The sequence below is a fragment of the Podarcis pityusensis genome (genome assembly GCF_964106645.2).
Source record: "Podarcis pityusensis genome assembly, chromosome: 2".
NCBI classification, from domain to species: domain Eukaryota; kingdom Metazoa; phylum Chordata; class Lepidosauria; order Squamata; family Lacertidae; genus Podarcis; species Podarcis pityusensis.
Genome location: NC_138029.1, coordinates 119,862,504 through 119,889,881, shown reverse-complemented (window position 1 = coordinate 119,889,881; position 27,378 = coordinate 119,862,504). Strand labels below are relative to the sequence as shown.

Genomic DNA, 27,378 nt, shown 5'->3' with positions numbered 1-27,378 from the left:
AGCAGCTTAAGATCCAAATAGTTTACTGTTGCAGAAGATGAGGCTCAGTAAAACAGTTCCAGACATAGACAGACACAGCTTGTAGGCTTCTACAGATACAGATATATACAGATACATAAGAGTACAAGGCATTTCCATTATTCTAAGTAAACTCACCAATTCAGGACATAACACTGGACAACTAATAGACTCTACTACTGAGCTGACATGCATTAACCACAGATATAGGGGCACTGGGCCATGACCATAGCAACTGGCTTGGCTGGCCTTGCACCTTGTTTAGCTCAGCCAGGGGTGATTTACACTCATAAAGGAAATTAACCCTTTCTCATATCCAGTTACTCAAACACCCCTTCTTTAATTTTGTTCATGATATTGACTTTCATTTGATGGCAGAAAACCTAGCCGTTTCACCAATTATTCACATTTACACGCTGCAAGAGGCTTTATCAGTATATCTGTCAGAATTTTTTCTGTGGGGCAGAATTGTAATTCAATTAGTTTCTGTTCCACCTGGTCTCTTACATAATATTTGAGATCCACGTGTTTAGATCTCTTCTGGACTTTCTTGGACTCAGCCATATGAATACAGGTGTGGTTGTCCTCAAATATTGTGACTGGCTCCAACACAGGTAGACCCATATGATTTAACAGTTGTTTAAACAATCTTCTGCCCTGTGTGTAAAGCTTTTCTCACACCCACCTGTATGGAGCCTCTGATGATAACGAAGGCCATTGCTCTGAGCAAAGCTCTTTCCACACACTAAGCATTTATACGGCTTCTCCCCTGTGTGGATTCTTTGGTGATTAAAAAGCGTACTGCTCTGAGTGAAGCTCTTCCCACACTCTAAGCATTTATACGGTTTCTCCCCTGTGTGGATTCTCTGATGACTAAGAAGGATACTGTTATGGATGAAGCACTTTCCACAAATGGAACATTTATGTGGCTTCTCTCCTGTGTGGATTCTCTGATGACGAGAAAGGCCAGCACGGTCAGTGAAGTTATTTCCACACTCTGAGCACTTATAAGGTCTTTCACCAGTATGGGTTCTTTCATGATAAGTAAGGTTGCTGCCATGACTGAAGCTTTTCCCACACTCGGCACATTTAAATGGTTTCTCACCTGCATGAAGTCTCTGATGACTACGAAGACTTTTGCTATGAGTGAAGCTCTTTCCACACTCTGGGCATTTATACGGTTTCTCTCCTGTGTGGATTCTTTGATGACTAAGGAGGTCACTTTGCTGGCTGAAGCACTTTCCACAACTGGAACATTTATGTGGCTTCTTTGTGTGGATTCTTTGATGATTAAAAAGCGTACTGCTCTGAGTGAAACTCTTTCCACACTCTAAGCATTTATATGGTTTCTCCCCTGTGTGGATTCTTTGATGGCTAAGAAGGCGGCTGTTCTGGCTAAAGCACTTCCCACAATTGGAACATTTATGCGGCTTCTCTCCTGTGTGGATTCTCTGATGACGAGAAAAGCTACTACGGTCAGTGAAGCTCTTTCCACACACTGAGCATTTATATGGTTTTTCTCCAGTGTGGATTCTTTGATGGGTAAGAAGGTTGGAGCTCAGACGGAAACTCTTTCCGCACTCTGAACATTTATACCGTTTCTCTCCTCTGAGTGAAGAGCTCTGAGTGAAGCTCTTTCCACACTCTAAGCATTTATACAGTTTCTCCCCTGTGTGGAATGTTTGATTACTAAGAAGGTCAATTTTCAGGCTGAAGCACTTTCCACAACTGGGACATGTATGTGTGTTCTCTCCTGTGTGGATTCTTTGGTGATTAAAAAGCGTACTGCTCTGAGTAAAACTCTTTCCACACACTGAGCACTTATATGGTTTTTCTCCAGTGTGGATTCTTTGATGAGTTAGAAGGTTGTAACTCAGACAAAAACTCTTTCCGCACTCTGAACATTTATACGGTTTATCTTCTGTGTGGATTCTTTCATGTACAAGAAGATGTGATTTGTAGTTGAAACTCCTTCCACACTCTGAACATTGAAACCGTTTATCCCCATCATGTTTTCTTCCAATGGTGCTAAGGCTTGATAGTCTTGTTGGGCTTTTTGCACAAAGAGAGACATTTTCCTCTTTCTTGCCTGTGTAAGGTCCTTCCAGCATTGAAATTTCATTGAAGCTAGCACCATCAGGAACAACAGCGTCCTTCCTCACATTTTCTTCTGCTTCAGTTTTAATTCTCTGGGGTTCATTCTCTTGACTGATCTCCTTCTGATCACCTGCCGGAATACAAAGAGGAACTTGATCAGGGAGGAACGGATACCCAAATTACGGAACAATTCCAATTAACAGCTATCTAAAACAGAGAAGGGGAAGGAGGCAGCCACTGTTGATAGGCAATAACTGGCTGCTTATGTGGAGTATGTATAGAGCAGGGAAGGTTGACGGCCACATTCCCCCTTGACCAATGTTTCTGGGGGACGCAAGACGACGGTAATTGTAGCTAAAGGTGGGTATGGCCAGTCCACACTGTCTCTCTCACACATACACCTTTCCTTGTACACACACACACACACACACACAGCCCCCACCTCACAGCTGAACTGTGCATATCAAATAATCAATCTGAGAACCAGGGAAGAGTCGTTTTTCCTCCTCATTTTGAGTTTCTGCTGAAATGAGGCTGCATTTTAATGTTGTATTTTAATCTTGTTTTTAAGTTGTATTTCATTTTTTTTTTTAAATAATATTTATTAAGATTTTCAAAAATACAGAAAGTAAGAATTAAAATACATTCAGAACCTTATTTTCAAACATCCACTTTCTGGGACTCCCCCCTTCCCCCACCCCTACCATATTCCTTTTTCATATTGTTGGCTCCACAAGCTCTCGGTTCTGATTAAAAACTTAATTTGTTTAGACCATTATTCGAATTTAAAATTTATACACTCCTCATCAACACCCTTAATAAAAAACAAAAAATTTCTTTCCCAGGGTCCACCCCATTTTTATTCCACAATTTCCCTTTTTTTTTAATAATAAAAACACCCCACACAATAGTAATATCAGAAATAAGAAATAAAAGGTATAATAGATGAAACAAAGCTAGTTCAAAAAAAAAAAAAGAAGTTAACAAGCCTTTGGATTTTAGTTCTCCCCCCCTGTCCCCGGTTTAATTTCCCCCTGACCACCAAACCATGTTATCCGCCTGGAATTCTTACAATCCATAAATCGCCTATTTCCCCCAACTCCTTGCTGGCTTTTTTTTTTTTTTTTTTTTTCCTTTTATAATTATTTTTAAAACACTTAACTTCAGATCTTTAATAAAGCTCCCCCCATTGTTCTTTCCAAATTGTAGTCCAGTTTCCTCTTGTTCCGCTGCTGAAACGTTCTAATTCAGAAGCTTAGTAAGTCTGCAGGGATTATTGTTATTCAGGAACAAAAACTTGCGTTCAGTCCCTTCCTTTCTTCAATAGAAAATTCTATTGTCTCCTTTAGCTGAACACCCTGTAGACAAAATATTATTTCCGTTTTGCAGCTTTCCCAGAAGATAACCAGTCCTGTAAAATTCCAATGGTATTTTTCCACTTACGACCATCTTTGTAATGTCCCGAAACTCCTCTAGGGGGATTGTTGTAACTTTGTTTTCTCTAGTCCAAAAGTCCGATTGTTATCCATGTTTTTGCCATTTTGTATCCAAGTTTTAACAAGGTGTAGCAAATTGTAACAAATTTAGCCAGCAAAGTTCTCATAGTAAAATCCTCTCCGCTTTCCGACTTTGACAGCTACTTTGACAGCTGTCAAAATCTCCGACTCTTTTCACCAGGCTCTCTCTTCAATCACCCCGGTTCCCAGGGGGGGGGGTTACGTTTCTTCTCCCTCAATTCGTCCTCCAGCACAGTTCTTATGGTTCCCCATCGTGGAATTCTTAGTTTTTATCAACAATACAAATCTTTTTGGACCTTGGTTTCCCCGTCCTTGTCTTGGAAGGTTTACAATAGGGGGGGGGACTGACTTCCTTTTTGGATCCCCCCCCGCTCGTGTCCAATTCAAAAAGAAATTCTTTTTTTTTCTCCTTTTAAACCCAGTTTCCAAATTACTCACGGGTTGTTGTTAAAAAGTCCGAATTTTCAATAGAAGAAGTCAGCGCTCTCCACCGGATGGCATGCGGCTGCGCTCGGCAGGGATAGCAGAGGACTCAAAGCACCACGCTTCTCCCCGGCACCCGATCCGTAGCCTTTAAAAAGGCTCCTTCACGAGTCGGGAGGGCGCTGGCGGTGCCAGCCGAGTCTCCATGTCCACGGCCCTCGTGGCCGTGGTTTTTAAGGGTCCCCGCATCGCCGGTGCGGTAGGACCCAGCCCCTGCCGAGCAGACTCCCTCCGGAGCTCGGAGGGAGTCCGCCATTCGGCGATGGCGCCAACCCGGAAGTTCCTGTTTTTAAGTTGTATTTCAATCAATTGTTTTATATTTGGTGTTAGCCGCCCTGAGCCCGGTCTTGGCTGGGGAGGGCAGGGTATAATTTAAAAAAAAAAAAAAAAATTATTATAGCACTGGGCTGCACCTATCCCAGTGCTGGGTCTGCTCCAATATCTTTCATCTTTCTGTCTCTGCTGGTAAAATCAGTGGGGTATTGGGAGGTCAGAGAAATTTGCTCCATGGACAGCGGGGAGGGCAGACCAAACCCTCAAAATTGAAGGTTGCTCATTGTATATTATAGAGCTCTGGAAGCTCAGAGTGAAGACTTGTCACATAAAACAACCTCCCATTTCCTAGTTTCCCCCACAACAGTCCTGGGGTTCTCCCAGTCTGCCAGACCTGATTTAGAGGGGCACACAACTGAAAGAGAGGATGGAAATAGGCACATTGCGACTTCCGGGTCAGCGCCATCGGTGAATGGCGGAGTTCCTCCGACTGGAGGAACAGTCTCCGTGGAAACTGGGTCTTCCCGCCGCGGCGAAGGCGGGGGCCCACTAGAAATCCCAGGCGGGAGAAGCCTGGGAACGTGGGGTTCGGCAGAGCACCAAAAGCGCCTCCCCTACTCATGAGGAAACCCATTTTCGGGGCTCCGGAGTGAAGCGGGTTGAGCAGCGCGGTGCTGCGAACTGATTGCTATTTCCATGGAGGGAAGCCGCGCAGCCATCGCCGGAGAGCGCTGACTTTTTCCTGATGACATTTGGACTCTAAATCAAGTACCCGTGAGTAAAAACGGAGAATTGGACTAAGAAATTTTCAAATTTACGAAATTAGGCACGAAGCAGGAAGGTGTAAACAGGAAGTCCGCCTCCCGTCCTTGTATACAGCTTGAAGCAAAGATCTTGCAACCTAATAGCCTGAAAAGTTCTTTTAAAGTTGGAAATTTCCTGCACCCATAACCAACAAAACCCCCTTGGAAGCAGGAGAAGGGGGGGGGGATTTGACAGCTTAATCCTGCAGGAAGTGAGAAAAGGAATGTAAGTTTCCACCGTCCCAAACCTGGGGACGGGGTGTCGGGACAGAAACTGCTTGAGACGTCCATTGATTGAAAGTGGAGTACTTTTGACAGATAGTTAAAAAAAAAGAAGAAGAAACAAATTAACTTCAACGCTACCTTCTGCATTTTTGCTCTTTAAAGAAACAAAGTATTTGAAATTGAAAGGATCTGAAATTGAAAGTAACTTTCTTTGTTGGATACTTTAAAAAAAAAAAAAAAGGATACAAACAGAAATTGTGACCCCTAGAGGGAGCCTGTCAGTTTGCGGTCGCAGTTTGCATATGTGAGATTTGGATCGTGGGAACAGCCGTTTGACCTTGTTCTGGAATAGAAATGTATTGGCAGGAAGGTTTGGTGTCTGCCCTTGGTAGGACTAATGTTTTGCTGGAGCAGCTGCACGAGAAAGTGAGTCTGATGAATGAAAAACTGGATTTTATGAGTGCTGTGGCCAGCCAATATGATTTAACAGGGAATAAGGATGAACCTGGCTTGACAAGGCAAGTCCAAGGGTAGATGGAGGAGGAAGAGGCAGTAGCTATCTCTCCCACAACACAAATGGAAAGACCCAAAGTTTTGCAGGAACAAAAGCTACTGCGTTGGAAGATTGATTTTGGAGAGTGCTGGGAAGCATTTGAAGTTAAGGAAGCTTTTAACTCCAGTGTGACTGTGAAACAGGTGAATAACTATCTTCTGGATACATATTTTTTGGACTACAAAGATGAAGATTGGGAGTGGGACTGGGGGGAAGGGGACAATATAATGAAGGAAAATGGAAATTATCACTGGATGGAACCCTCCGGAGACCCACTCCCCCAGAAACCAACAATAGACAAAGAACTGCGTAAGTACAAACAAGAACAAAAAAATTTGCAGAAGGGGCCTAGAAGAGATTTAAGGGCCTCGGACATCAGAACACCAGATTGATGGACTATGTAACGGACAGAAAGGACTGATATGACTGAAACCAGGAAGATGGGACGTTGGATGAAAATTATAGAAATTTTTATGTTAATTTTGGAATTAGTCTAATATCAATGAAATTTGTCTAATATCAATGAAATTTGAGGGAATATGCTGGAAAGGAACCAAATTGGCTTTAGTAGAAATGATTTTAAGGAGAAATGTATGAATGTGATGTGATTTCGAAATTTTAAGATTTTTAAGATAAGATAAGGTTAAAGATTAAGGCAAATTGAATAACAGATTATATTAAAAGAGGGAAAGGGTATGTTGATTAACAAATAAGATAGATTGTGAAGATTAATTATTTAAATTAAAATTGAGAAATATGGGAAGAATTTGCTGAAATAACGAATTAAACTAGAATACAAAAAGGGAGGTGTGAGGAGGTTCAAGAATCAAGCAAATGAAAAGTCGAAATCTGAGATTTGTATTTTCTTTTTTCTTTTTTTCTTACTTTATTATTTTTTCTTTTTTCTCTTTTGGGTTAGGGTTGGGGATTTTTTATGTATTGATGAAACTTTGAATAAATATCATTAAAAAAAAAAAAAAAGGAAATAGGCACATTGCACTCGTGGGATTTGTTTTACACCCTAGCATCTCAACTATTTAATTGTATCCAGCCCTCATTATGCACCAGGCCTCATGTTTCATCCATAGCACCTCCAGCCAACAGAGCTCAAAAGCAGTAGGAACAACTCCAACTGAGACCTTGTGTCGTGATCTTATGCTGCTGCCCTGGGTGTGTGAGTAACTTTGGGCCAAGAGAAGAAGGAGACTTACCCAGAAGGGCCAGATTCCTATAATTCTCCTCCATGATGTCCCTGTGCAAGGCCCTCTGGCCTGGATCCAGGAGGGCCGCTCCTCCTCTGTGAAACACACGGCCTCCTCCTCAAAGATCACCAAACCCTGAAAACAGAAAAAAGGGAAGAGATTTATCTCACAGGTAATTTAGCAATCCAAGGATTGCAGTTAAGGCGAAGTGACTTCAAGTTCTCCTTTGGAATCATTCTATCTTATTCGTTCTGTGATGCGTCCCCAAATCCCCACGTTATTAGAGCAACAAAAGAGGAACAAAAGAAAAAATAAACCAATATGTTTGGGGTATGAAAAATTGTGGGATTACAGCAGGAAGGTATGAGAGCTGCACTGTTTGAGAATGAAGCAGTGTGGCTACGACTAGCTCGAAACTTTTGCTGGTGGAATTGTGGAATAGCACAAATCCCATGAATGCACAATAAAATGGATTCCTGGACTGATGTTGGAGTAGCTGAAGTCTTCCATGACTACTATATCTCTCCTTTTCGAATGTTTGGTAATCTGCTATAGGAAAGCATCAGAGACGATTATTCATGTATGCGACGACAGCAGCACGGATACTACTGGCCCACAGATGGAAAGAAGATAAAGTCCCAACCAGAGACAAATGGCTGATGAAGATGATGGACTACTCCGAAATGGCCAAATTGATCGGGAAAATCAGAAACCAGGAAGCGAAGAAATTTAAGGAGGAATGAGAAAAAAATCACAATGTACTTAAGAGAACACTGTAAACAACTAAAAACTTTGGCAGGATTTGAGTAACGTTTGTAATGTACTATAAACTAAGGTAAAATTGGATTATTTAAGAAAAATAGACAAAATAAGGAAGCAGTGGAAAAAGATTGAAAATTGTAACCATAGAAGGATGGAGGGCAGTTAAAGGATTCAGGGAATCCTAATGATGATGATGTTTATTGTTTAAATTTAAATGTGCAATGTAAAATTCAATTAAAAAGAATTTTTTCTTAAAAGGTGGCATTCACTATGGGGAATTGGGAAGAGGGAAGCTGTCCTGGCTGGAAGTGAATGACATCAATAAAACGCTGTTTGCATTTGGGGGGAGGGAAGGAAAGCATCATTCAAGTCCTCAGTCTGGCTTGAAGGTCTATAGCTGATATCCACAGTAAGGTCACTGTTGTTTCCTACTCCTACAATTTGTACCCATATGCTCTCCATCCACCTTTCATACTCCAAGTGTATACATCCTTCACAGATTGCTACTCCTTCTCCCTTCCGTTTTGATATATTTCTTTCGAACAGGTTGTTGATGGCATCTGTCTGTCTTGGGAGACAATGGAAGAGTGCGCCTTCAAGGGGGAAGTCAAACCATCGGAGAGTTACAGCATCCACTGTGGCTTGGAGACTGAAATGGGAGAGACATGTTTTGTTGCAGCTGGGGCAGATGAAGGAGTCTGGTTGTGCTGTTGCAGATGCATCATGGCATTTCTTTTACCTGTGCTCTTCCCAACAAGTCATTCCTCCTCTGGTCACTGCTGTGGAGTGACAGGTTGTAGCCCTCAATTTCTACATTCCAGTCATGAGTCCCATCCCACCAGGTTTCAGTAATGCCTGTTAGGTCACATTTGCCACCCTGTATTAAGCAATGACAAACCTAGACAGCATCTTAAAAAGCAGAGACATCGCCTTGCCAACAAAGGTCCGTATAGTTAAAGCTATGGTTTTCCCAGTAGTGATGTATGGAAGTGAGAGCTGGACCATAAAGAAGGCTGATCACCGAAGAATAGATGCTTTTGAATTACGGTGCTGGAGGAGACTCTTGAGAGTCCCATGGACTGCAAGAAGATCAAACCTCTCCATTCTGAAGGAAATCATCCCTGAGTGCTCACTGGAAGGACAGATCGTGAAGCTGAGGCTCCAATCCTTTGGCCACCTCATGAGAAGAGAAGACTCCCTGGAAAAGACCCTGATGTTGGGAAAGATGGAGGGCACAAGGAGAAGGGGACGACAGAGGACAAGATGGTTGGACAGTGTTCTCGAAGCTACCAGCATGAGTTTGACCAAACTGCGGGAGGCAGTGGAAGACAGAAGTGCCTGGCATGCTCTGGTCCATGGGGTCACGAAGAGTCGGACACGACTAAACGACTAAACAACAACAACAATTAAGAGCTCACGTTTTAAAGAAAGCATTTCATTTAACAAGAGTTATATGCCATTGAATATTATTTTTAAAATCTAAGCTGTTTACATAAAACATATTCATAAGGGAAAAATTGATAAAAATCAGGAGATTAAAAACTAGTAGACTTAACCAAAAGCTTAACATGTGGGATGTTAGCATCCAAAATGCTTTTATGAAGGGTTAACTGCAAGAGCTGTGGAACTCTCGTGACATCATACACTCTGTGGCCGTTATGGCAGTTATTTCAGTTACCGCAGCTAGTATTGAACAGTCTTAACAGAGCAGCAGGTATGTTATGTTGGTTGCGCTGCTGTCTGTCTCAGCCAGTCTGTAAGATGCTTTAGCAAATTAAGTATCACCTACCCTCATTGTCTATTTAATCTGCAACTGCAAGCACACTAAGTTATATGTTATTTAAACTTTGAAAGGGAGTGTCTTGCTTAGTTTTTACACGAGGGAAAAGAGAACTAATTAAAGGGTCAAACGACCCAGGACTGCCTTCCACATACTCCGCAAACGGGAACGAGAGTTTAATTCCCACATAACAGACCATAGTACAGTGGTACCTCTGATTACATACTTAATTCGTTCCGGAGGTCCGTTCTTAACCTGAAATTGTTCTTAACCTGAAGCACCACTTTAGCTAATGGGGCCTCCCGCTGCTGCCGGAGCACGATTTCTGTTCTCATCCTGAAGCAAAGTTCTTAACCCGAGGTACTATTTCTGGGTTAGCAGAGTCTGTAACCTGAAGCGTATGTAACCCGAGGTACCACTGTAGCCTTTCCGTCATCAGACAGTTTTATTAAGTTAAAAACCATCAAATATAGATAGAATCAAGCAGAGTTTTTTAAAATATAAAAAAGACCAGTGTACACGAAATAAAATTAAAACACATCTGGGTAGGCATCTCTGAACAAAAAAAGTTTTTCGCAAGTGCCAAAATCAGTACAGTGAAGGTACCTGGCTGATATCAACAGGCAGAGAATCTTTTCTTCCAACACACACCTGCAAACTGGCACAACAATGGCCCCATGCATCCCAGTTCAAGGAGTGGGGTTTCCCCCTCTTTCTAAGGGCCTCACCCCATCTGCACACACACACACACACACACACACACACACACACGGACTTTCCTCTATCCCACTCCCACGATGGCTAATTCCCCAACCCAGATCTCAATCCTACATCTGCATCCCAACACAAACCTCCAACTGGCACCCCGATCCAAAAGGTAACTCCCAGCTTAGCAGAGAAAAGGAAACACCCTAACACACACACTTTGTGTGAGTGAAACTCTGCATGGATGGGAACACAGGAACTGGCCCATTCAGCTTGATATTTCCAACACAAACTGGCAGCAGCTCTCCGAGGTTTCAGCCTTTACCTGGAGACACCAGGACTGAACGGGTAGTGCAACGCAGATGGTGGCAACCAGGGAAAGGAGTCTGCCACTGAGCTGGAAGGAAGAAAGGTAAGAAAAGCCACCCCCCCAACAGCCCCACACTTGCCAGATTCAGCTCCAAAGGGAGCTGTGATGAGTGCAAAGGGCCTTTGGGTGCAGGGGTCTCCAGGAAACAGGGAGGCAGGGAATCCCAAGGCAGGGGAGAGAAGAAATCCAGCCAGGGATGGCAGAGAACCAAAGGGAGTGAGGCAGCCAGAGCCTGGGAAGAGAATGAAAATTTGATTCCAACCAGCCCTATTGGTGCCATCAGGACTTTTAGGCCCAGGCAGAGTGATCAGGAGGGCAGCGAACGATGGGCATCTTGGGGAAGGGCGGTGGCTGCTTTGCATGCAGAAGGTCGCTGCCAGTCTGTGTGGGCAACACTGTTGCTCTGACCAATGGGCTGGAGCGCAGGGAGCTTTGTGGAAACTTCCATATCCCCATCCTCGCGCGATTCCAGTCGCCTCCTTTGGAAGATTCCGTGGGAGGCGGATTGCTACGCTTCGGGGGAAGGGAGGAGGCTCACGGGCAGAGCACCTGCTCGGCATGCAGAAGGTCCCGGGCTCCATCCCCAGTTGGGCCGGGAAGAGCCCTGGGCGCGCCATCAGGGAGAGCTGCTGCCAGCCCGTGCAGGCAATACTGAGCTGGCTGGACCACTGGTCTGATTCAGCGACGGGGTTTTCCTTCTTCCCTCCCTCCCCCCACCTCCGTCATCATCCCCCGAGCGGCCCCCGAGGCCCCCTTTGCGGCCTCCAGAAACCTCAGCCCCCCCGCTGCGCCCACCTCAAGCGCCGCTCGGCCGCCGTCCTTCTCCGCCGCCGCCCTCCGCGCCTCTCTCGCTCTCGCCCCAAGGCATGACGGGAAAGCCAGTGCCGCCGAGCGCGGCTGCCACGGAAACTCACCGTCCTAGTGGCCGGAGGAAACTACGTCTCCCAGCAGCCACCGCGAAGGGAGGACTTAGAACGTCCAGCTGCTCCGCGCTGATTGGGAGGGGAGGGGGAAGAAGAGCGGTATGTTGCCAATATTACCTTCTGGCTTGTCGTGGCGGCTCCCGGCCTGCAGGTGGCGCCGCACTCTCGCTTCCGGGAGGATTCGCCCTTTACAGAGAGATCGGGTCCTGCTTCCCTCCGCCTTCCATTCAAAGCTGCCTTGGGGTGGATTTCATTCATTGGATTGGATTATATTTCTGTGCCACTTTCCATTCAAACGGATCCCAAAGCTGCTTACAAGCATTAAATAACAACAAGAATATAGAACATAGTAGAACATCTCAAATACAACATCAATCATATAGAATAATTTAACAAATCAGAGAAACAATCTCAAGGCAACAGGGAGTCTGGGATTGTGCTGCCCGGGTCTCCTGGGGCAGGCGGGGGGGGGGGGAGCCCTGGTTCAGTCGGGACCATTCATGTTAAAGGTTACAGGGACCCCTCACCATTTGGTCCAGTCGTGGATGACTCTGGGGTTGTGGTGCTCATCTCGCTTTATTGGCCAAGGTTGCCGGCGTACAGCTTCCGGGTCATATGGCCAGCATGACTAAGCCGCTTCTGGTGAACCAGAGCAGCGCACGGAAACGCCGTTTACCTTCGGTGGTACTTATTTATCTACTTGCACTTTGACGTGCTTTCGAACTGCTAGGTTGGCAGGAGCTGGGACTGAACAACGGGAGCTCACCCCGCCGCGGGGATTCGAACCGCCGACCTGATCGGCAAGCCCTAGGCTCTGTGGTTTAGTGGATTGCATTTAAACCCCACCAGGGACCGCCTGGTGCCATGACTGGCTCTTCCCTTCCATCATGCACAACAACCCTGCGGGGAAGCCTGGCCAAGATGTGTGGGGATCTGAACAGATCTGACTTTGTGGATACTCAGCTGTGGCCCATCTCCTGAGGAGTTACTTCATGGCTGGCTTGCTTCCCCCTCTTGCACAGCTGAAACACATTGCTGGGTTACCAAAGAGGCAGAGCAGGCCGCAGCCTATGGACCCCACACTTTTTAGGGACCCTGTGACAACGGATCAAACTAATATTGATTTGGTTTATTAAAATAGTTGATTGGTAAAATAAAAAACGTTATTAGGAGATAATTTGTGAGGCCCCTCCCCGAGATTTCAGCTGCCTAAGGGTTTCCACATGGTTTAATCCGGCACTGCCAAAACATTTCCTTGGAGGAAGTCACTGTCAATATGAAAGAAGAGATGAGCTATTCTGTCTCTCGCTCCCCAAACTTTATTTATTTTCCCCCCAACAATTTTTAAGTTTTATACAAATATAACACATACTGCAACAAACGTTGCACAACCAAAAAAACAAAAGAAAAAAGAAAGTAAAAACAAAGAATATAACAACAAACAGATAAACACCAATTAGCTTAATTATTGAAACTTCCAACCTTATAAACATATTACTTGACTTCCTCTCTCCCCAAACTGTAATTATGCTGTTGCCACTTCTGAACCCGTTTGCTATCCATGCCCCTTTCTTCGTGAATACCTGGTTTTTAAAATATATTTCAGTAGGAGCATGTGGGAGATGTAAGGGGATACGGCTGAAATTGACAATTGGCATGTGTTTCTGCCACAGGCTAACTATGGTCCACCACCCTGATGTTCCCTCTGCTTCTTACTAGTGTTAGAATTGCCGTATTTCAAAAAGTAAAAGTTGCTGAGTTTTTGCTAGGAAGACCCAAATATTATCAAACTTTGTTTTTAAAAAAACCAAACCCCCAAAGTTTAGCTTTTTTTTTTTTACAAAAATGCCAAACAACACATAATTTTTCAGTTTGATTACCTGGAAATTCCTCCCAGACATCACTTTGAAATCCTAGACTAGTGTTCAATTGCTCAAAACCACTCTGGTCTTAGTTATTTATAGGATGTTGCTTCGGTGTGAATCTTTTGACACAATCATTCCATGCTGCCAACATTCCTAGGATGCACTGGCTTGGCTCTCACATAACTAAGGTGGACCATAGTTAACAAGCCATAGCTGAAGCCGAGGCACTGGGCAGATGGTCACTTAACGTCAGAGCAGCCAAACCTTGAGAACCATTTCCATTGTTGGCCCCTCTTCATGGCTCTGTAGCTTTTAGCAGTAAATTCCTGCATTCAAATATAACACAAAACCCTGGCTAATGTCAAATGAGGATTACAAACTTTTGTTGACTTTTAATAATATTTAACAGACCATAGTTAAACTGCTGGGTTAGTTTCACAGATATCACTAAGCCATGGTTTAATAAAACATCATTTATAGAAAAAGGCGAGCAAGAGATGGTATGACAGACGTTTGCAAAACTATGCATGGCAGGAAGAAAGTTGATAGAGGAAAGTTTTTATCCCTCTCACACAACACAAAATCTTGTGGATATCCAATGAAGCTGGAAAATTCAGGACAGGTAAAGAAAGGAAAGTACTTGTTTTACATAGATAAACTGTGGAACTCACTCCAGCAGGAAACAGTGACGGCCACCAACTTGGATGGCTTTAAGAGAGGTTTAGAGAAATTAAAGGAGGGTAAGTCCATCAATGGAGGAGGATGGAGGCTGTGCTGTGAGCAATGTTCTGTTCTTACTTGCAGGAAACCACAAGAGTGGAGAGGACCCGTTTTCCTGACCCAGCAAGCTCTTCTTCTGTTAACCACGCTTTGGCGTTATGTGCAAGAGACTATGGTCTTTCCTGTGTAAGTGCTTTCCTTGTGACAGATACCACATCTGACTGAGGATTTAAATGACTTATTCCCTTGTGAGGATTTGGTGGTGATACGCAACCACTCTGCTCACCTGAAAACTCTTTCCATGGCAACTACGGTGGTACCTTGGTTGTCGAACTTAATCCGTTCCAGGAGTCCATTCAACTCCCAAAACTGTTCAAAAACCAAGGCACGGCTTCTGATTGGCTGCAGGAGCTTCCTGCACTCAATAAGCCATGGAAGCCACGTCAGACGTTCGGCTTCCGAAAAACATTCGCAAACCACAACACTTACTTCCAGGTTTGCAACGTTCAGAAGCCGATTTGTTTGGGACCCAAGCCATTCGAGAATCAAGGTACCACTGTATATAGTTCTTTTCCGGTGTGGACTCACTGATGGAAACTAAAGCCACCAACGTGGCTGAAGCTCTTTCCATTCAATGGACCTTTATATGATTTCACTCCTGTATGGGGTTTCTGATGTGCACTAAAGGACCCCTGGATGGTTAAGTCCAGTCAAATTCTACTATGAGGGTGCAGCGCTCATCTCCGCTTTCAGGCCAAGGGAGCCTGCATTTTTCTGCATCATGAGGTCAGCATGACTAAACCATTTCTGGCACAACGCAACACCGTGACGATTGCCAGAGCACCTGGAAACACCATTTACCTCCCCACCGCAGTGGTATCTATTTATTTACTCACACTGGTATGCTTTCAAACTGCTAGGTTGGCAGGAGCTAGGATAGAGCGACGGGCGCTCACCCCCACTGTGAGGATTCCAACCGCCAATCTTATGATCTGCAAGCTCAAGTGGCTCAGTGGTTTAGATCACAGTGCCACCCGCATTCCATACTAAGACGTACCCTTCAGCTGAAGCCCTTTCCACATCCCAAACAATGATATTCTTTTTCTGCAAAATGGATTATTTTGTGGTTAAAGAGGCTATTGCTTTGGCTCTTTCCACACTCTGAACATTTATATAACTTCTCACCTGTATGGGCCTTTTGGTAGTTAGTAACTTATGGTCAAAGTACTTTCCACACTCTGAACATGAAAATGCTTTCTCCCCCATGTGTAAAGCAAGTGTTTGGCTACAACTGAAGCTTTCCCCAAACTCACATGTATGGAGCGTCTGATAATTAAGAAGGTCACTATTCTGGCTGAAGCACTTTCCACAATTGGAACATTTATGTGGCTTCTATGTGGCTTCTCTGATGATGAGAATGGCTACTATGATCTCTTAAGCTTTTTCCACACACTGAGCATTTATAGTTTCCCTCCTGAATGGATTCTTTATTTAACAGCACACAGCTCCTAGTGAAGCTCTTTCCACACTCTAAGCATTTATATGGTTTATCCTGTGTGAATTCTTGCGTGTAAGGAAAGATGTCTCTTGTACGCAAAGCTGCTTTTACACACTGAGCACTTATATAGTTTTTCTCCAGTGTGGATTTTTTGATGATCAAGAAGTTTGGAGCTCAGACGGAAACACTTTTCGCACTCAGAACATTTAAACGGTCTCTCTCCTGAGTGGACTTTTCGGTGAGAAAGAAGCGCAGAGCTCTGAGCAAAGCCCTTTCCACACTCCAAGCATTTATACGGTTTCTCCCCTGTGTGGATTCTTTGATGACTAAGAAGGTGACTGTAGCGGCTGAAGCACTTTCCGCAATTGGAACATTTATGTGGTTTCTCTCCTGTGTGGGTTCTCTGATGACGAGTAAGGCCACTACGGTCTGTGAAGCTCTTTCCACACTCTGAGCATTTATATGGTTTTTCTCCAGTGTGGATTCTTTGATGATTAAAAAGGTTGTAGGTCTGCCGGAAACACTTTCCGCACTCTGAACATTTATGTGGTTTCCCTTCTGTGTGGATTCTTTCATGTTTAGACAGTTTATTGCTATCAGCAAAGTTATTTCCACACACTGAGCACTTATATGGTTCCCCCCCAGTGTGGATTTGTTGATGAGCAGGAAGCTTGGAGCTCAGACGGACACTCTTTCTGTTCTCTGAACATTTATAGTGTTTCCCTTCTGTGTGGGTTCTTTCATGTAGATGAAGAAGTGACTTGTACTTGAAGCTCCTTTCACACTCTGAACATTGAAACAGTTTATCCCCATTATGTTTTCTTCCAAGGGTGCTGGGATTCAATATTCTAGCTGGGTTTCTTACACAAGGAGAGACGTTTTCCTGTTTCTTGCCTGTATGATGTTTTTCCAGCATCAGAGTTTCATTGAAGCCAGCACCGTCTGGAACAACAGTGTCCTTCCTCAAATTCTCTTCTGCTTCAGTTTTAATTCCCTGGGGTTCATTCTCTTCACTGCTCTCTCCCCCATCACCTGCAGGAATACAAATGGAGACCTGATCAGGGAGGAACGGACACCAAAGTTTGAGAACAATCCCAATTAATGTCTGTGTGAAAAGCAGAAGGGGAAGGATAGTCAGGGGGCAGCCACTGTTGATGGGCACTAAGACTGGGCCGCGTTCACCCTTGATCAATGCTCCTGCGGGCCGCATGTTGAAGGTACCGTATTTTTCGCTCTGTAAGACGCACTTTTCCACCTCCAAAAATTAAGACGAAATGTGTGTGCATCTTATGGAGCGAATGCAGGCTCCATGGCTTCAGCGAAACCAACGCGAAGCCTATGGAGTGCACCGATCCCTCTTGCTCTTCTGGCTTTGCTTCTCTGGAGAGGTGCTGCGCAGCTTTCCCTCTCTGCACAGCGCCCCTTCAGCAAAGCAGGAGGAGAAATGGAAGGGGCTCCGCTTCTCTTGCTGCTTCGCTGAAGGGGCACTGCGCAGAGAGGGAGAGATTTCCCCCCCCTTGTTCTCCCCCTCTAAAACTAGGTGCGTCTTATGGTCGGGTGCGTCCTATAGAGCGAAAAATACGGTAAGTGTGGCCAAAGATGAGCATGGCCACTCCACATTGTCTTTCTCACACATACACCCTTGCATGTACACACACAGGACACACACCTCACACCTGAACTGTGCATATCAGCTGGGCTAGGAGTTCTCAGATGGGTCTGAGAAGCAGGAAGGAGTAGGGTTTCATCCTCATCAGAGCACTGGGCTGCACCCACCCCACATCTCTTTGCATCTGCTGCCAAAATCAGTGGCGTCTTGGTAGGTCAGATAAATTTGCTTTGTAAATCAGACCCTCAAAATTGAAGGTTGTGTATTATAGAGCTCTGGAAGCCCAGAGCAAATTTGACATCACACTTGTCAGGCAACAAAATCTCCCCTCTCCTAATCTCCTCGTGTTGTGCCTGAGTTTCTCCCAACTTGCCAGAACTAATTTGGAGGGGCACACAAGCAGAAGAGAGGAGAAAAATAGACCCACGGCACTTGTGGGGTTCATTTTACATCCCACTAGCATAACTATTTAGTTGTATCTAGCCCTCGGAAATTAAAAGACGCCTGCTTCTTGGGAGAAAAGCAATAACAAACCTAGACAGCATCTTAAAAAGCATATTGCCAACAAAGGTCCGTATAGTTAAAACTATGGTTTTCCCAGTAGTGATGTATGGAAGTGAGAGCTGGACCATAAAGAAGGCTGATCGCCGAAGAATTGATGCTTTTGAATTATGGTGCTGGAGGAGACTCTTGAGAGTCCCATGGACTCCAAGAAGATCAAACCTCTCCATTCTGAAGGAAATCAGCCCTGAGTGCTCACTGGAAGGACAGATCCTAAAGCTGAGGCTCCAATACTTTGGCCACCTCATGAGAAGAGAAGACTCCCTAGAAAAGACCCTGATGTTGGGAAAGATGGAGGGCACAAGGAGAAGGGGACGACAGAGGACGAGATGGTGGGACAGTGTTCTCGAAGCTACCAGCATGAGTTTGACCAAACTGCGGGAGGCAGTGGAGGACAGGAGTGCCTGGCGTGCTCTGGTCCAGGGGGTCACGAAGAGTCGGACACGACTAAACGACTAAACAACAACAAAGCCCTCGGTGTGTATCAGGTCACACATTTCATCCTTAGCGCCTCTGTCAGCAGAGCTCAAAAGCAGCAGGGACAACAACTGAGACCTCGTGCTATGATCTTATGATGCTGTCCTGAGTGGGTGGGGAACCTCAGGCTAAGAGAAGGAGGATACAAACCCAGAGAGGCCAGATTCCTGTAATTCTCCTCCATGACTTCTCTGTGCAAGGCCCTCTGGCCCGGATCCAGAAGGGCCCACTCCTCCTCTGTGAAATGCACGGTCACATCCTCCAAGGTCACCGGGCCCTGAAAGCACCAAAAAGGGAAGAGCTTTATCTCACAGATAATTTAGCAATCCTTTTTTTTTTAAATGATATTTATTACTTTTTCAAAATTTCCAACACAGCACTACAAACACAGAGAAAAAGAAGAAACAAAAAGAGAAAACAATACGAATGGACTAACAAATCAAGCAAAAACAGACAAAAACAATTTTAAAAAACACCTCAAACATTTTCAATATCTTATAATTCATTCACTTATTTCCAGTGACTTCCTCATACCTCCCTTTTTGTATTCCACTTCTATTATTTGTTTCAGCAATTCCTTTCCATCTTACTCTGTTTTTTGTTCTATAATTATCTTAACACATTCTTGCCATACTTTTCTTTTAATTTTCTATTAATCTGTTTATACTTAATTCCTTATGACATTTCTACTAAAGCCATGTAATTTCATTCCAACATTTTTCTAACATTCCTTAATTTTACAATATTTCTATAATAATCTTTAAACTTTTTCCAATCTTCTTCCACCGACTCTTCACCCTGGTCTCGGATCTTGCCAGTCATTTCCGCTAATTCCCTATACTCCATCAACTTCGTCTGCCATTGTCCAACTTCAGTGTTTTCCAGAAGCAACCATTTTCTCAATCAGCAAAAGGCAGATGGTTCACAATGAAGTTTAAAGGTCTGGCAGGGCAGGTCCACCTCCTTCTTTAGCATCCATCAATATCTTAAGCTTAACTCGAGGCTTCCTGCCCTGCCAAACAACTCTAGGAGCATCCCTCTGCCACCTCCTGAGACCCTCCATCCCATCCAGAACTTGCAATGTTTGAAACAACTGCAACATCCCCGCCACAACAACTCGGCCCAACAGTAACAACTTCTGGTTTGTCCCTATTTCCAAATTCCCCTTCTCTTCAATCCAACATCCTTCACAGTTGTCCTTAAGCAGATTCACATTTTTGGCGGTCATAGATAATTTAGCAATCCAAAGAGGTAGTTAAGGCGAGGTGACTGCAGGTTCCCCTGCGGAATCCAAAGGATGTCTGAAGAGCCCAGAAGCCCCAATGGGATGCAGGACCCGAGCACAAGAGGCCTCCCTTGTTCCCCAGCGAATGTTACTTCCGAGTTATGGTGCCTCCGATCGTGGAGGTGGAACATAGCCGTTGTGGCTACTAGACAAGGTCGGTTTCTCCCTGGAAAAGCAGTCACCCTTGCTGGAGAACATGTCAAGAGCTTTGCTGGATTAGGCCTATGGCTCATCTACTTCAACTCCCCGTTTTCACAATGGCTAACTACATACTGTATGGGAAATGCACTTGGAAGCCAAAAATGTATTGAGGATCAGGTAGGTAGCCGTGTTGGTCTGACACAGTCAGAAAAAAATAAAAATTAAAAAATGTCCAGTAGCACCATAGACCAACTAAGTTTGTTCTGGGTGTAAAATTTTGTGAAGAATCTGAAGAATACCTGAAGAATCTGAAGAAGTGTGCATGCACACAAAAGCTTATACCCAGAACTCAGTTGATCTCTAAGGTGCTACTGGATAATTTTTTAATTTATTTCGAATGTATCGAGGACTTAGTGATCTGACACAGTTACCCTTCCTGCCTCTGTTCCTTCCCCCTTCCTCGCTCTTGTTAAGTTTTCTGATGGCGTGGGAAGAGTCTTTAATGTCCTGAAAATGCTGGGAGGCGGTAAAGCCCCACACACAGCTGCCATAATCAGTTGGGAGGATAATGCTGGGTACCATATTTTTCACCCTATAGGACGCACTTTTCCCCCTCCAAAAATGAAGGGGAAATGTGTGTGCATCCTATGGGGCGAATGCAGGCTTTCGCTGAAGCCTGGAGAGTGAGAGGGGTTGGTGCGCACCGACCCCTCGCTCTCCAGGCTTCAGGAAGCTCTCAGCAAGCCTTGGGAGCCCGCGGGAGTTCCCGTTGGGCTCCCTAGGCTTGCGGATAGCAGCCTGCATCTCGAAGCCTGGGACGCGCTGCACAGCACGCGCCGGGCTTCGGTTCCCCGACCTGGTTTGGAGGCTGGCAGCGGGGAGAAGCGCGCTTCTCCCCGCCGCCAGCCCCGCAAGCTCAGGGGACAGCGGGGAGGCGCAGCGCCGCCATCCCGCTGTTCCCCAACCTGGTTTGGGCTTCAGGCAGATATCCGCAAGCAGTGGGAGCCTGGCGGGAAGTCGCAACGGTCTCCCAAGGCTTGCGGAGAGCTGCCTGTTCTGTGGGCTGGGGTCGGGGGAAGCTTTTTTCTTCTTTATTTCCCCCCTCCAAAACTAGGTATGTCCTATGGGCCGGTGCGTCCTATAGGGCGAAAAATACGGTACCTTCTTTGATGTTGGACATTGTTTTTTTAAAAAGTGAGGTATTGGGAGGGGATGGCTAATGGATGATCTGCACGTAGCCAGTCGCCACACAGGCTATATATAAAATCAGATGGTCTGGGCTAGGTTTCTATGAAGCTCATGCATGGACTGATCGGCCGCAGATCCGTGCAAACTGAGGCTTCTTGAGGGCTTCCAAGTGGCAGATTGAAGTGTTTGCTTGGTCTGTATACATTGCTTGCTGTTTCAGAATGAAATATTTAATCTTCTCATTCACTTGTGTATTTCGTCTTGCTTCTGGATCTCATTTTAAAAGAACCACCTTGCATTTGGCAAGACATAAATCTGTACGAAACCCTCAAGCAGCCCCTGAGCAGAAGAGCCTTCTCCTCTCCTGTGGTTTTCACCAACTGGTATTCAGAAGCATTACTGCCCGGTCCACAACCGTCAGGGTTCGTTGCCACCAGTGGCCTCATCCTCCCTGAATTTGTTTAATCCTCTTTCAAAGCATCATTGGTAGCTAATAAAGCTTTTCAAAGGCGCTCTGAATACCACTTTTGGGGAAGGGTAGAGAGAGCAGCACTGATGTGCTCATTTCCTGCACTGGGGCATCTGGTTAATAATAATAATAATAATAATACCCCGCCCATGTGGCTGGGTTTCCCCAGCCACTCTGGGTGGCTCCCAACAGATACTGAAAATAGAATAAAACATCAACCATTAAAAGCTTCCCTAAACAGGGCTGCTTTCAGATGTCTTCTAAAAGTCAGATAGTTGTTTATCTCCTTGACATCTGATGGGAGGGCGCTCCACAGGGCAGGTGCCACTACTGAGAAGGCCCTCTGCCTGGTTCCCTGTAAGCTCACTTCTTGCAGGGAGGGAACTGCCAGAAGGCCCTCAGAGCTAGATCTCTGTGTCTGGGCAGAACGATGGGGGTGGAGACACTCCTTCAGAAATACTGGGCCAAGCCTGTTTAGGGCTTTAAAAGTCAGCACCAACACTTTGTATTGTGCTCGGAAACTGCCACTGTGAGAACAGGATGCTGGACTAGATGGGCTCTTGGCTTGATCCAATCGGCTCTTTGTATGTTCTTACTGAAAGGAAATCCTAAAGATGTCAATGGGACTGAATACCAGGTGCTGGGAATCATAAGTGGGGAGAGCGAGGCTGTTGAGCTCATGTCTTGCTTGCACTGTGGCATCTGGCTCGCCATTGGCCTGATCTTTTAGCCAGGCTCTTCCAAAGTTGTTCTGCAGCTAAGGAAGAACATATTAGAGCTGCAAAAAGAAAACAGAAACTATGCAGAGCAGGCATAGGCAACCTCGGCCCTCCAGATGTTTTGGGACTACAATTCCCATCATCCCTGACCACTGGTCCTGTTAGCTAGGGATGATGGGAGTTGTAGTCCCAAAACATCTGGAGGGCTGAGGTTGCCTATGTGTGATGCATTCAAAGCCTGCACATCGGGCAACTGTACCAGAAGCCGAGGGGAAGGGGCAGATCCTGCACAGCTCTCCATTCCTTCTTCCTGCACCCGATTCAGCAGCTCTCCAGAAACAGTTTCTGCTCCACGCAGAGGAGGAGACGGTCTGGAAGAAAACATCACCATCATTTTTGCAACGGAGCAGGGGCTCTCGTCTGGGGGTGGCGGCCACAAGACCAGGACTGCGATTCCTGCATCGCAGGGCGTCCGACTAGATGCCCCTTCTAATTCTCCAGTTCTGTAATTCTGTGGTTCTGTTGTTTTCACCATCTGCAAGGGAGACAAAAGAAGGTCGGAGGGCATTTTAGACCTTTGCAACAGCGGGGGGCACCTCAGGCCAAATGTGGACCTCCAGACTTCTCTGTCTGGCCCTCTGAACCCCCCTCCAAGGCCACACCTCCTCAAGGGCTTTCTCCTGGTTGGAACATACCACTTGAAATGTGAGATTTGCTCTTGCTTGCACAGCTAGAACGATGCTTACTATACCAAAGTCAAGAGTCACATTCATTGTTCCACCCACTTTTTGCCTCTGGCTCCGCCCACCGGGAGGGGTCACACCCCCCCAGCAAGGAGGCAGCAATGGCCACCAACTCTGACGGCTTTAAAAGAGGATTAGACAAATTATTGGAGGAGAGAGCTATTGAAGGCCTCTAGCCATGGTGGGTATGCTCTGCACCTACTCTTGGGTTTTATTCTTTTAAGGCTTACAGCAGAGTTTCTTTCTACAGAGAATCTTTATTATTATTTTTTAAAAAATTACATTGGTCAAATAAAACAACACAATTCCTTCTCCTCCAGCCATCTGGCCAGAAACTCAATTGCTGACTCATTTACACTTCTGTTCATTTACACACTGACTGACCTTTATTGACCACATGCCGTTAATAAAGGCACCCGTTCTGGGGAAATTTTTCTGTTGCCTAGCAACCTTTCCTAGACCAATCCTCAAGTTCTTTCTAGAATATTCCGTTCACATCCAGAGGTACCACTGTACCTTGGTTCTCAAACTTAATCCGTTCCGGAAGTCCTTTCCAAAACCAATGCATTCCAAAACCAAGGTGTGCTTTGTGGGATGTAAAGCTGCAGTCAAGTGCAACATTCCGACAGAGGACTAACGGCTTCCATGTTCTAACCGGTTGCTGTGAGAACCAGTTTGTCGGTTGCTGGTAGTTTTCAAAGGTAACTGCTCAGTTGAAGTCACCTCAGGACCAACTTCCCTCTGGTATAGTTTATTTGCTTGTTGTGTAACCTAAGCCTGCCTTCAGGTACAGTTCTGTAAACCGGAATGAATCTGAGAGTAAAATAGTTTTATACAGTGGTACCTCTGGTAGTGAATGGGATCCGTTCCAGAGGCCAGTTCGCAACTTGAAAAGAACGCAACCCGCAGCGGCGCATCTGTGCACGTGCAGGTTGCGACTTGCTGCTTCTGCGCATGATGTCATTTTGCGCGCCTGCGCATGCGCGAGCAGCAAAACCCAGAAGTAACTCTTTCCGGTACTTCTGGGTTGCTGCGGGACGTAACCTGAAAGAACGTAACATGAAGTGGGCGTAACACGAGGTATGACTGTATTAACATGAATCAGATTTGTGTGTGTATTCTTTAAGAGGGATTCAAAGAGATTTTTAACCAGGAAGGCATCTTTATTAGTAGAACTCAGATGAGTCAGCAACAAGCTGATCGCTGCATAAACTTAAAAAGGGGATTGTTTAACTCTGCTAAAGTAAACCTCCCCACACGCTTTCCCATAGAAAGTAATGCAAAATGGATTAATCCGTTCTAGACCTTTAAAAACAACCCCTAAAATAGCAATTTAACTTGAATTTTACTATCTAACGAGACCATTGATCCATAAAATGAAAGCAATAAACTATGTACTGCAGTCACACTATCAATCAGTAGCTGAACTGGGTTCCACACAGTCACAAAAAAAGAGCCACAAAAACAAAAACGCAAATTAAATAGCAAAAACAGACAGACCTCAGCGTAACATTCAAAACGGAAGTATGGCATTCAAAATGGAGCATGTTCAGCTTCCGAAAAAAGTTCGCAAACTGGAACGCTTACTTCCGGGTTTGCAGTGTTTGGGTTCCAAGTTGTTTGAGTACCAAGGCATTTGAGAACTAAGGTACCACTGTATTCAAAACCACTGACCTAAAGTGTTAGCACCTGGATGAAGCCATCTCTCACCTGCTGTTCCTCCTCCTGCTTCATGTCCTCTGCCCGGCTCAGGTGGAAACCTTTGGTCAGGGAACAGGTCTCCTTTCTGCATCTCATCGCCCAGTTCTCCATCTCCGAGGGGAGGAGAGCCAGGAACTGCTCCAGGATCGCCAGGTCCAGGATCTGAGTCTTGGTGTGTCTCTGGCTTCAGCCACTTGTGGCAAAGGTGATGGAGTCGGCTGCAAACATACAAGGGCAATCTTGCTCTAAGGCATAGCTGTCAACTTTTCCCTTTTTTTAAAGGGAAATCCTATTCAAAATAATAGGATTTCCCTTAAAAAAAGGGGGAAAGTTGACAGCTATGCTCTAAGAAAGTGCTTCACTGACTGGGACCAGGAGCTCCTGGCTTAGCTAATGAAAGGAAAACACACACACACACACAGTGGGTGTCAACCTTGCATGGTTGGAACATCTATACAACTCCTCTGGGAATAGAGGCAGCTTTATGGAGTGAGACCACTGGTCCACCTAGCTCAATACTGTCCACACTGACCGACAGCAGCTCTCCAGGATTTGGGGCAGGCAGGGTGTGTCTCTCAGCCCTAACTGGAGATACCAGATACTTTGGAGAGCCGCTGCCGGTCTGGGCAGGCAACGCTAAGCGAGGTGAACCGATGGTCTGACTCAATATTCTTGGGTTTTTCCTTAGTTGGCTGCTGCTTTGCAAGTGTTAAAAACTTGGAAGCGGCATCCACCCAGTTCCCCAGTTCTGTCTCACCTGCGCATCAACCAGCATTGCTTGAAATAGCAAATAAAACGGCGCCCTATTGGAAAACCGAGGGGCGAGGAGAAGAGTCTCCTGACTTACGGTTTATTTATATTTGCAAGGACGACTTCAGATTGCAAGCCTAGGCGCTGAACCACATGGATCTTACATAAGAAGAGAAAGAAACAGGGAGGGAGAGGGAGAAATGGAGGGAAGGAAGAAGGAAGGGAGGGAGGAAAAGGAGGAGCCTTGGTAGGATTCCTGGGAAAGTGCAAAGTGCATTTTCCCGGGCGATCGGCCGGTTTCCCCATCTGCCCCCTGCTGGCTGGAGCCGTGCAAGGTTGGTTGTCCCCAACAGCCCTTTTTTGCAAGCTTTTTTTTGCAGAGAAGGACCCCCCGCCCCATTCTGACTCGCAGGTTCTCGAAATCCATCCCTTGGTAGTGCTTCGGTCAAGATGTTTTATTTATTGCATTTATATTCCCCTTTTTTTCCTCCAAAGGAGCTCAACGCAGCGTACGCAGTTCTCTCCCTCCTCATTTCACCCCCCCACAACATAGCTGTCAACTTACAGATTTGAAAATAAGGGACCAGCAACCTCGAAAATAAGGGATCAGCAGCGAAAATAAGGGATTTTGCTTGGCTTATACATAAATCCGCCACTGATGGAGCCAGGCTGCTTTGGCTGCCACTGACTGTGTTTTGCAGGGGGTTGGACTAGATGATCCTAAGGGTCTACAACTCCGACCAAAGAAGAGGGGCAGGCAAAACTGATGAATGACGTCGAGATGGCAAAGCTTACAAGGCAGAATTAGAAACCAGGAAGAGGACCTCTTTAATAAAGAATGGGGAAAGTTTATAATTTAGTTGAAAAGCTATTGGAAAGAGTGACATTGGTAGGACTGACAGAAAACTTGTAGTAAAAATTTGAACTATGGATGGACAAATGATTTATAAAAATAGAGTTATGAAAGGGATGCAGAGGGGGAAATCACTACATGAAGATGCTGCACTGGTTGGAGAGGATGCTAAGCAGCACGTCGGGACTGCCGTTGTCCTGGCGCGAGGAGTTCCATCGGTCCTTCCCCACCCAAGAGAGAGGGAGGGAGGGAGACTCTTGCCCACACCGCCCGTCTCCTTGGGAGAGACGGAGATGCGGCAGCTCATGCGCGCGCTCTCTCTCTCGGCGGAGGATCCTGAGCCGCTGCTTCCCGGGAAATTTAAGGGACATCATCAGTAAGGGACAGCAGCGGGACACGGCGCTGGGATAAGGGAGTTTCCTGCCATATAAGGGACGGTTGACAGCTATGCCCCACAACAACCCTGCAAGGTAGGTTAGGCAGAGAGCCGGTGCTCACCCAGTGAGCTTCATCATGGCTGATCTGAAGCCCCCACCCCTGGCAGAGTCGATGGACACACAGAAAAACTTTCTGACAGTCAGAGCTGTTCAGCAGTGGAAAGGACTCCTTCGGGAGGTGATGGACTCTTCTTGCTTGGAGGTTGCGTGGCCATCTGTCATGGATGCTTTAGCTGAGATTCCTACACTGCAGTGGGTTGGGCTGGATGATCTCTGGGGTCCCTTCCAACTTGCACGTTTCTTTTAGGTCAATCTTTTTTTTAAAAAAAAAATAAAACAGAAAAAAAGGGGGGGAAGCATTACAGCTGTCAAAACACTTATACATGTCAAAGCAACAAACTGACACATCACAAGCAGCTGATACAACTTTTAAAAAAGAAATAAATAGTAGATAAAAGCAGGTGGTGATTTAAAACCAAAAACCAATATCCCTGCAGTGCATACAATTGTGGGAAGGTTTCCTTTAGCAGAGTTAAACAATCCCCTTTATAAGTTTATGCAGCGATCAGCTTGTTGCTGACTCGTCTGAGTTCTACTAATAAAGATGCCTTCCAAGTTAAAAATCCCTTTGAATCCCTCTTAAAGAATACA

At 45.5% G+C, this 27,378-nt stretch overlaps 3 protein-coding genes across 15 annotated transcripts in view; 1 reads left to right on the top strand and 2 right to left on the bottom strand.

Moving 5' to 3' along the window:
* Nucleotides 1-27,378, top strand: part of LOC308469510 (uncharacterized protein) — a 40,434-nt gene that overhangs the window by 1,810 nt on the left and 11,246 nt on the right. The window contains exon 1 of one of the 3 annotated variants that reach the window (XM_080992076.1): nt 14,440-14,482. The exons of the other annotated variants lie outside the window; for them this stretch is intronic. Within the exon in view, the coding sequence (XP_080848202.1) occupies nt 14,455-14,482 (28 nt within the window). The 5' untranslated portion in view covers nt 14,440-14,454. Of the gene's footprint in view, nt 1-14,439; nt 14,483-27,378 lie in introns of those variants that run through there. 3 annotated transcript variants of the gene reach the window in all.
* On the bottom strand, nt 7-11,982 carry LOC308469685 (uncharacterized protein). Of its 5 annotated transcripts, none has more exons than XM_080992504.1 (3): nt 11,829-11,982; nt 7,181-7,306; nt 7-2,245 (listed from the first exon to the last, which is right to left on the bottom strand). In XM_080992504.1, exons 2-3 carry the CDS (start codon nt 7,212-7,214, stop codon nt 648-650), a joined length of 1,632 nt encoding a protein of 543 aa, XP_080848630.1. In that variant the 5' UTR covers nt 7,215-7,306; nt 11,829-11,982; the 3' UTR covers nt 7-647. The 5 variants fall into 5 exon arrangements, with proteins under 5 accessions (XP_080848630.1, XP_080848627.1, XP_080848629.1 ...); XM_080992501.1 differs by lacking the exon at nt 11,829-11,982 and adding an exon at nt 11,584-11,728; XM_080992503.1 differs by lacking the exon at nt 11,829-11,982 and adding an exon at nt 9,490-9,555.
* LOC308469747 (uncharacterized protein) lies at nt 13,943-27,040 on the bottom strand. 7 transcript variants are annotated; one of them, XM_080992648.1, is made up of 5 exons: nt 26,789-27,040; nt 24,697-24,905; nt 22,503-22,778; nt 18,592-18,718; nt 13,943-16,826 (listed from the first exon to the last, which is right to left on the bottom strand). In XM_080992648.1, exons 2-5 carry the CDS (start codon nt 24,796-24,798, stop codon nt 15,844-15,846), a joined length of 1,488 nt encoding a protein of 495 aa, XP_080848774.1. In that variant the 5' UTR covers nt 24,799-24,905; nt 26,789-27,040; the 3' UTR covers nt 13,943-15,843. The 7 variants fall into 7 exon arrangements, with proteins under 7 accessions (XP_080848774.1, XP_080848773.1, XP_080848772.1 ...); XM_080992647.1 differs by lacking the exon at nt 26,789-27,040 and adding an exon at nt 25,535-25,798 and having other exon boundaries at nt 24,697-25,077; XM_080992646.1 differs by lacking the exon at nt 26,789-27,040 and adding an exon at nt 25,535-25,798.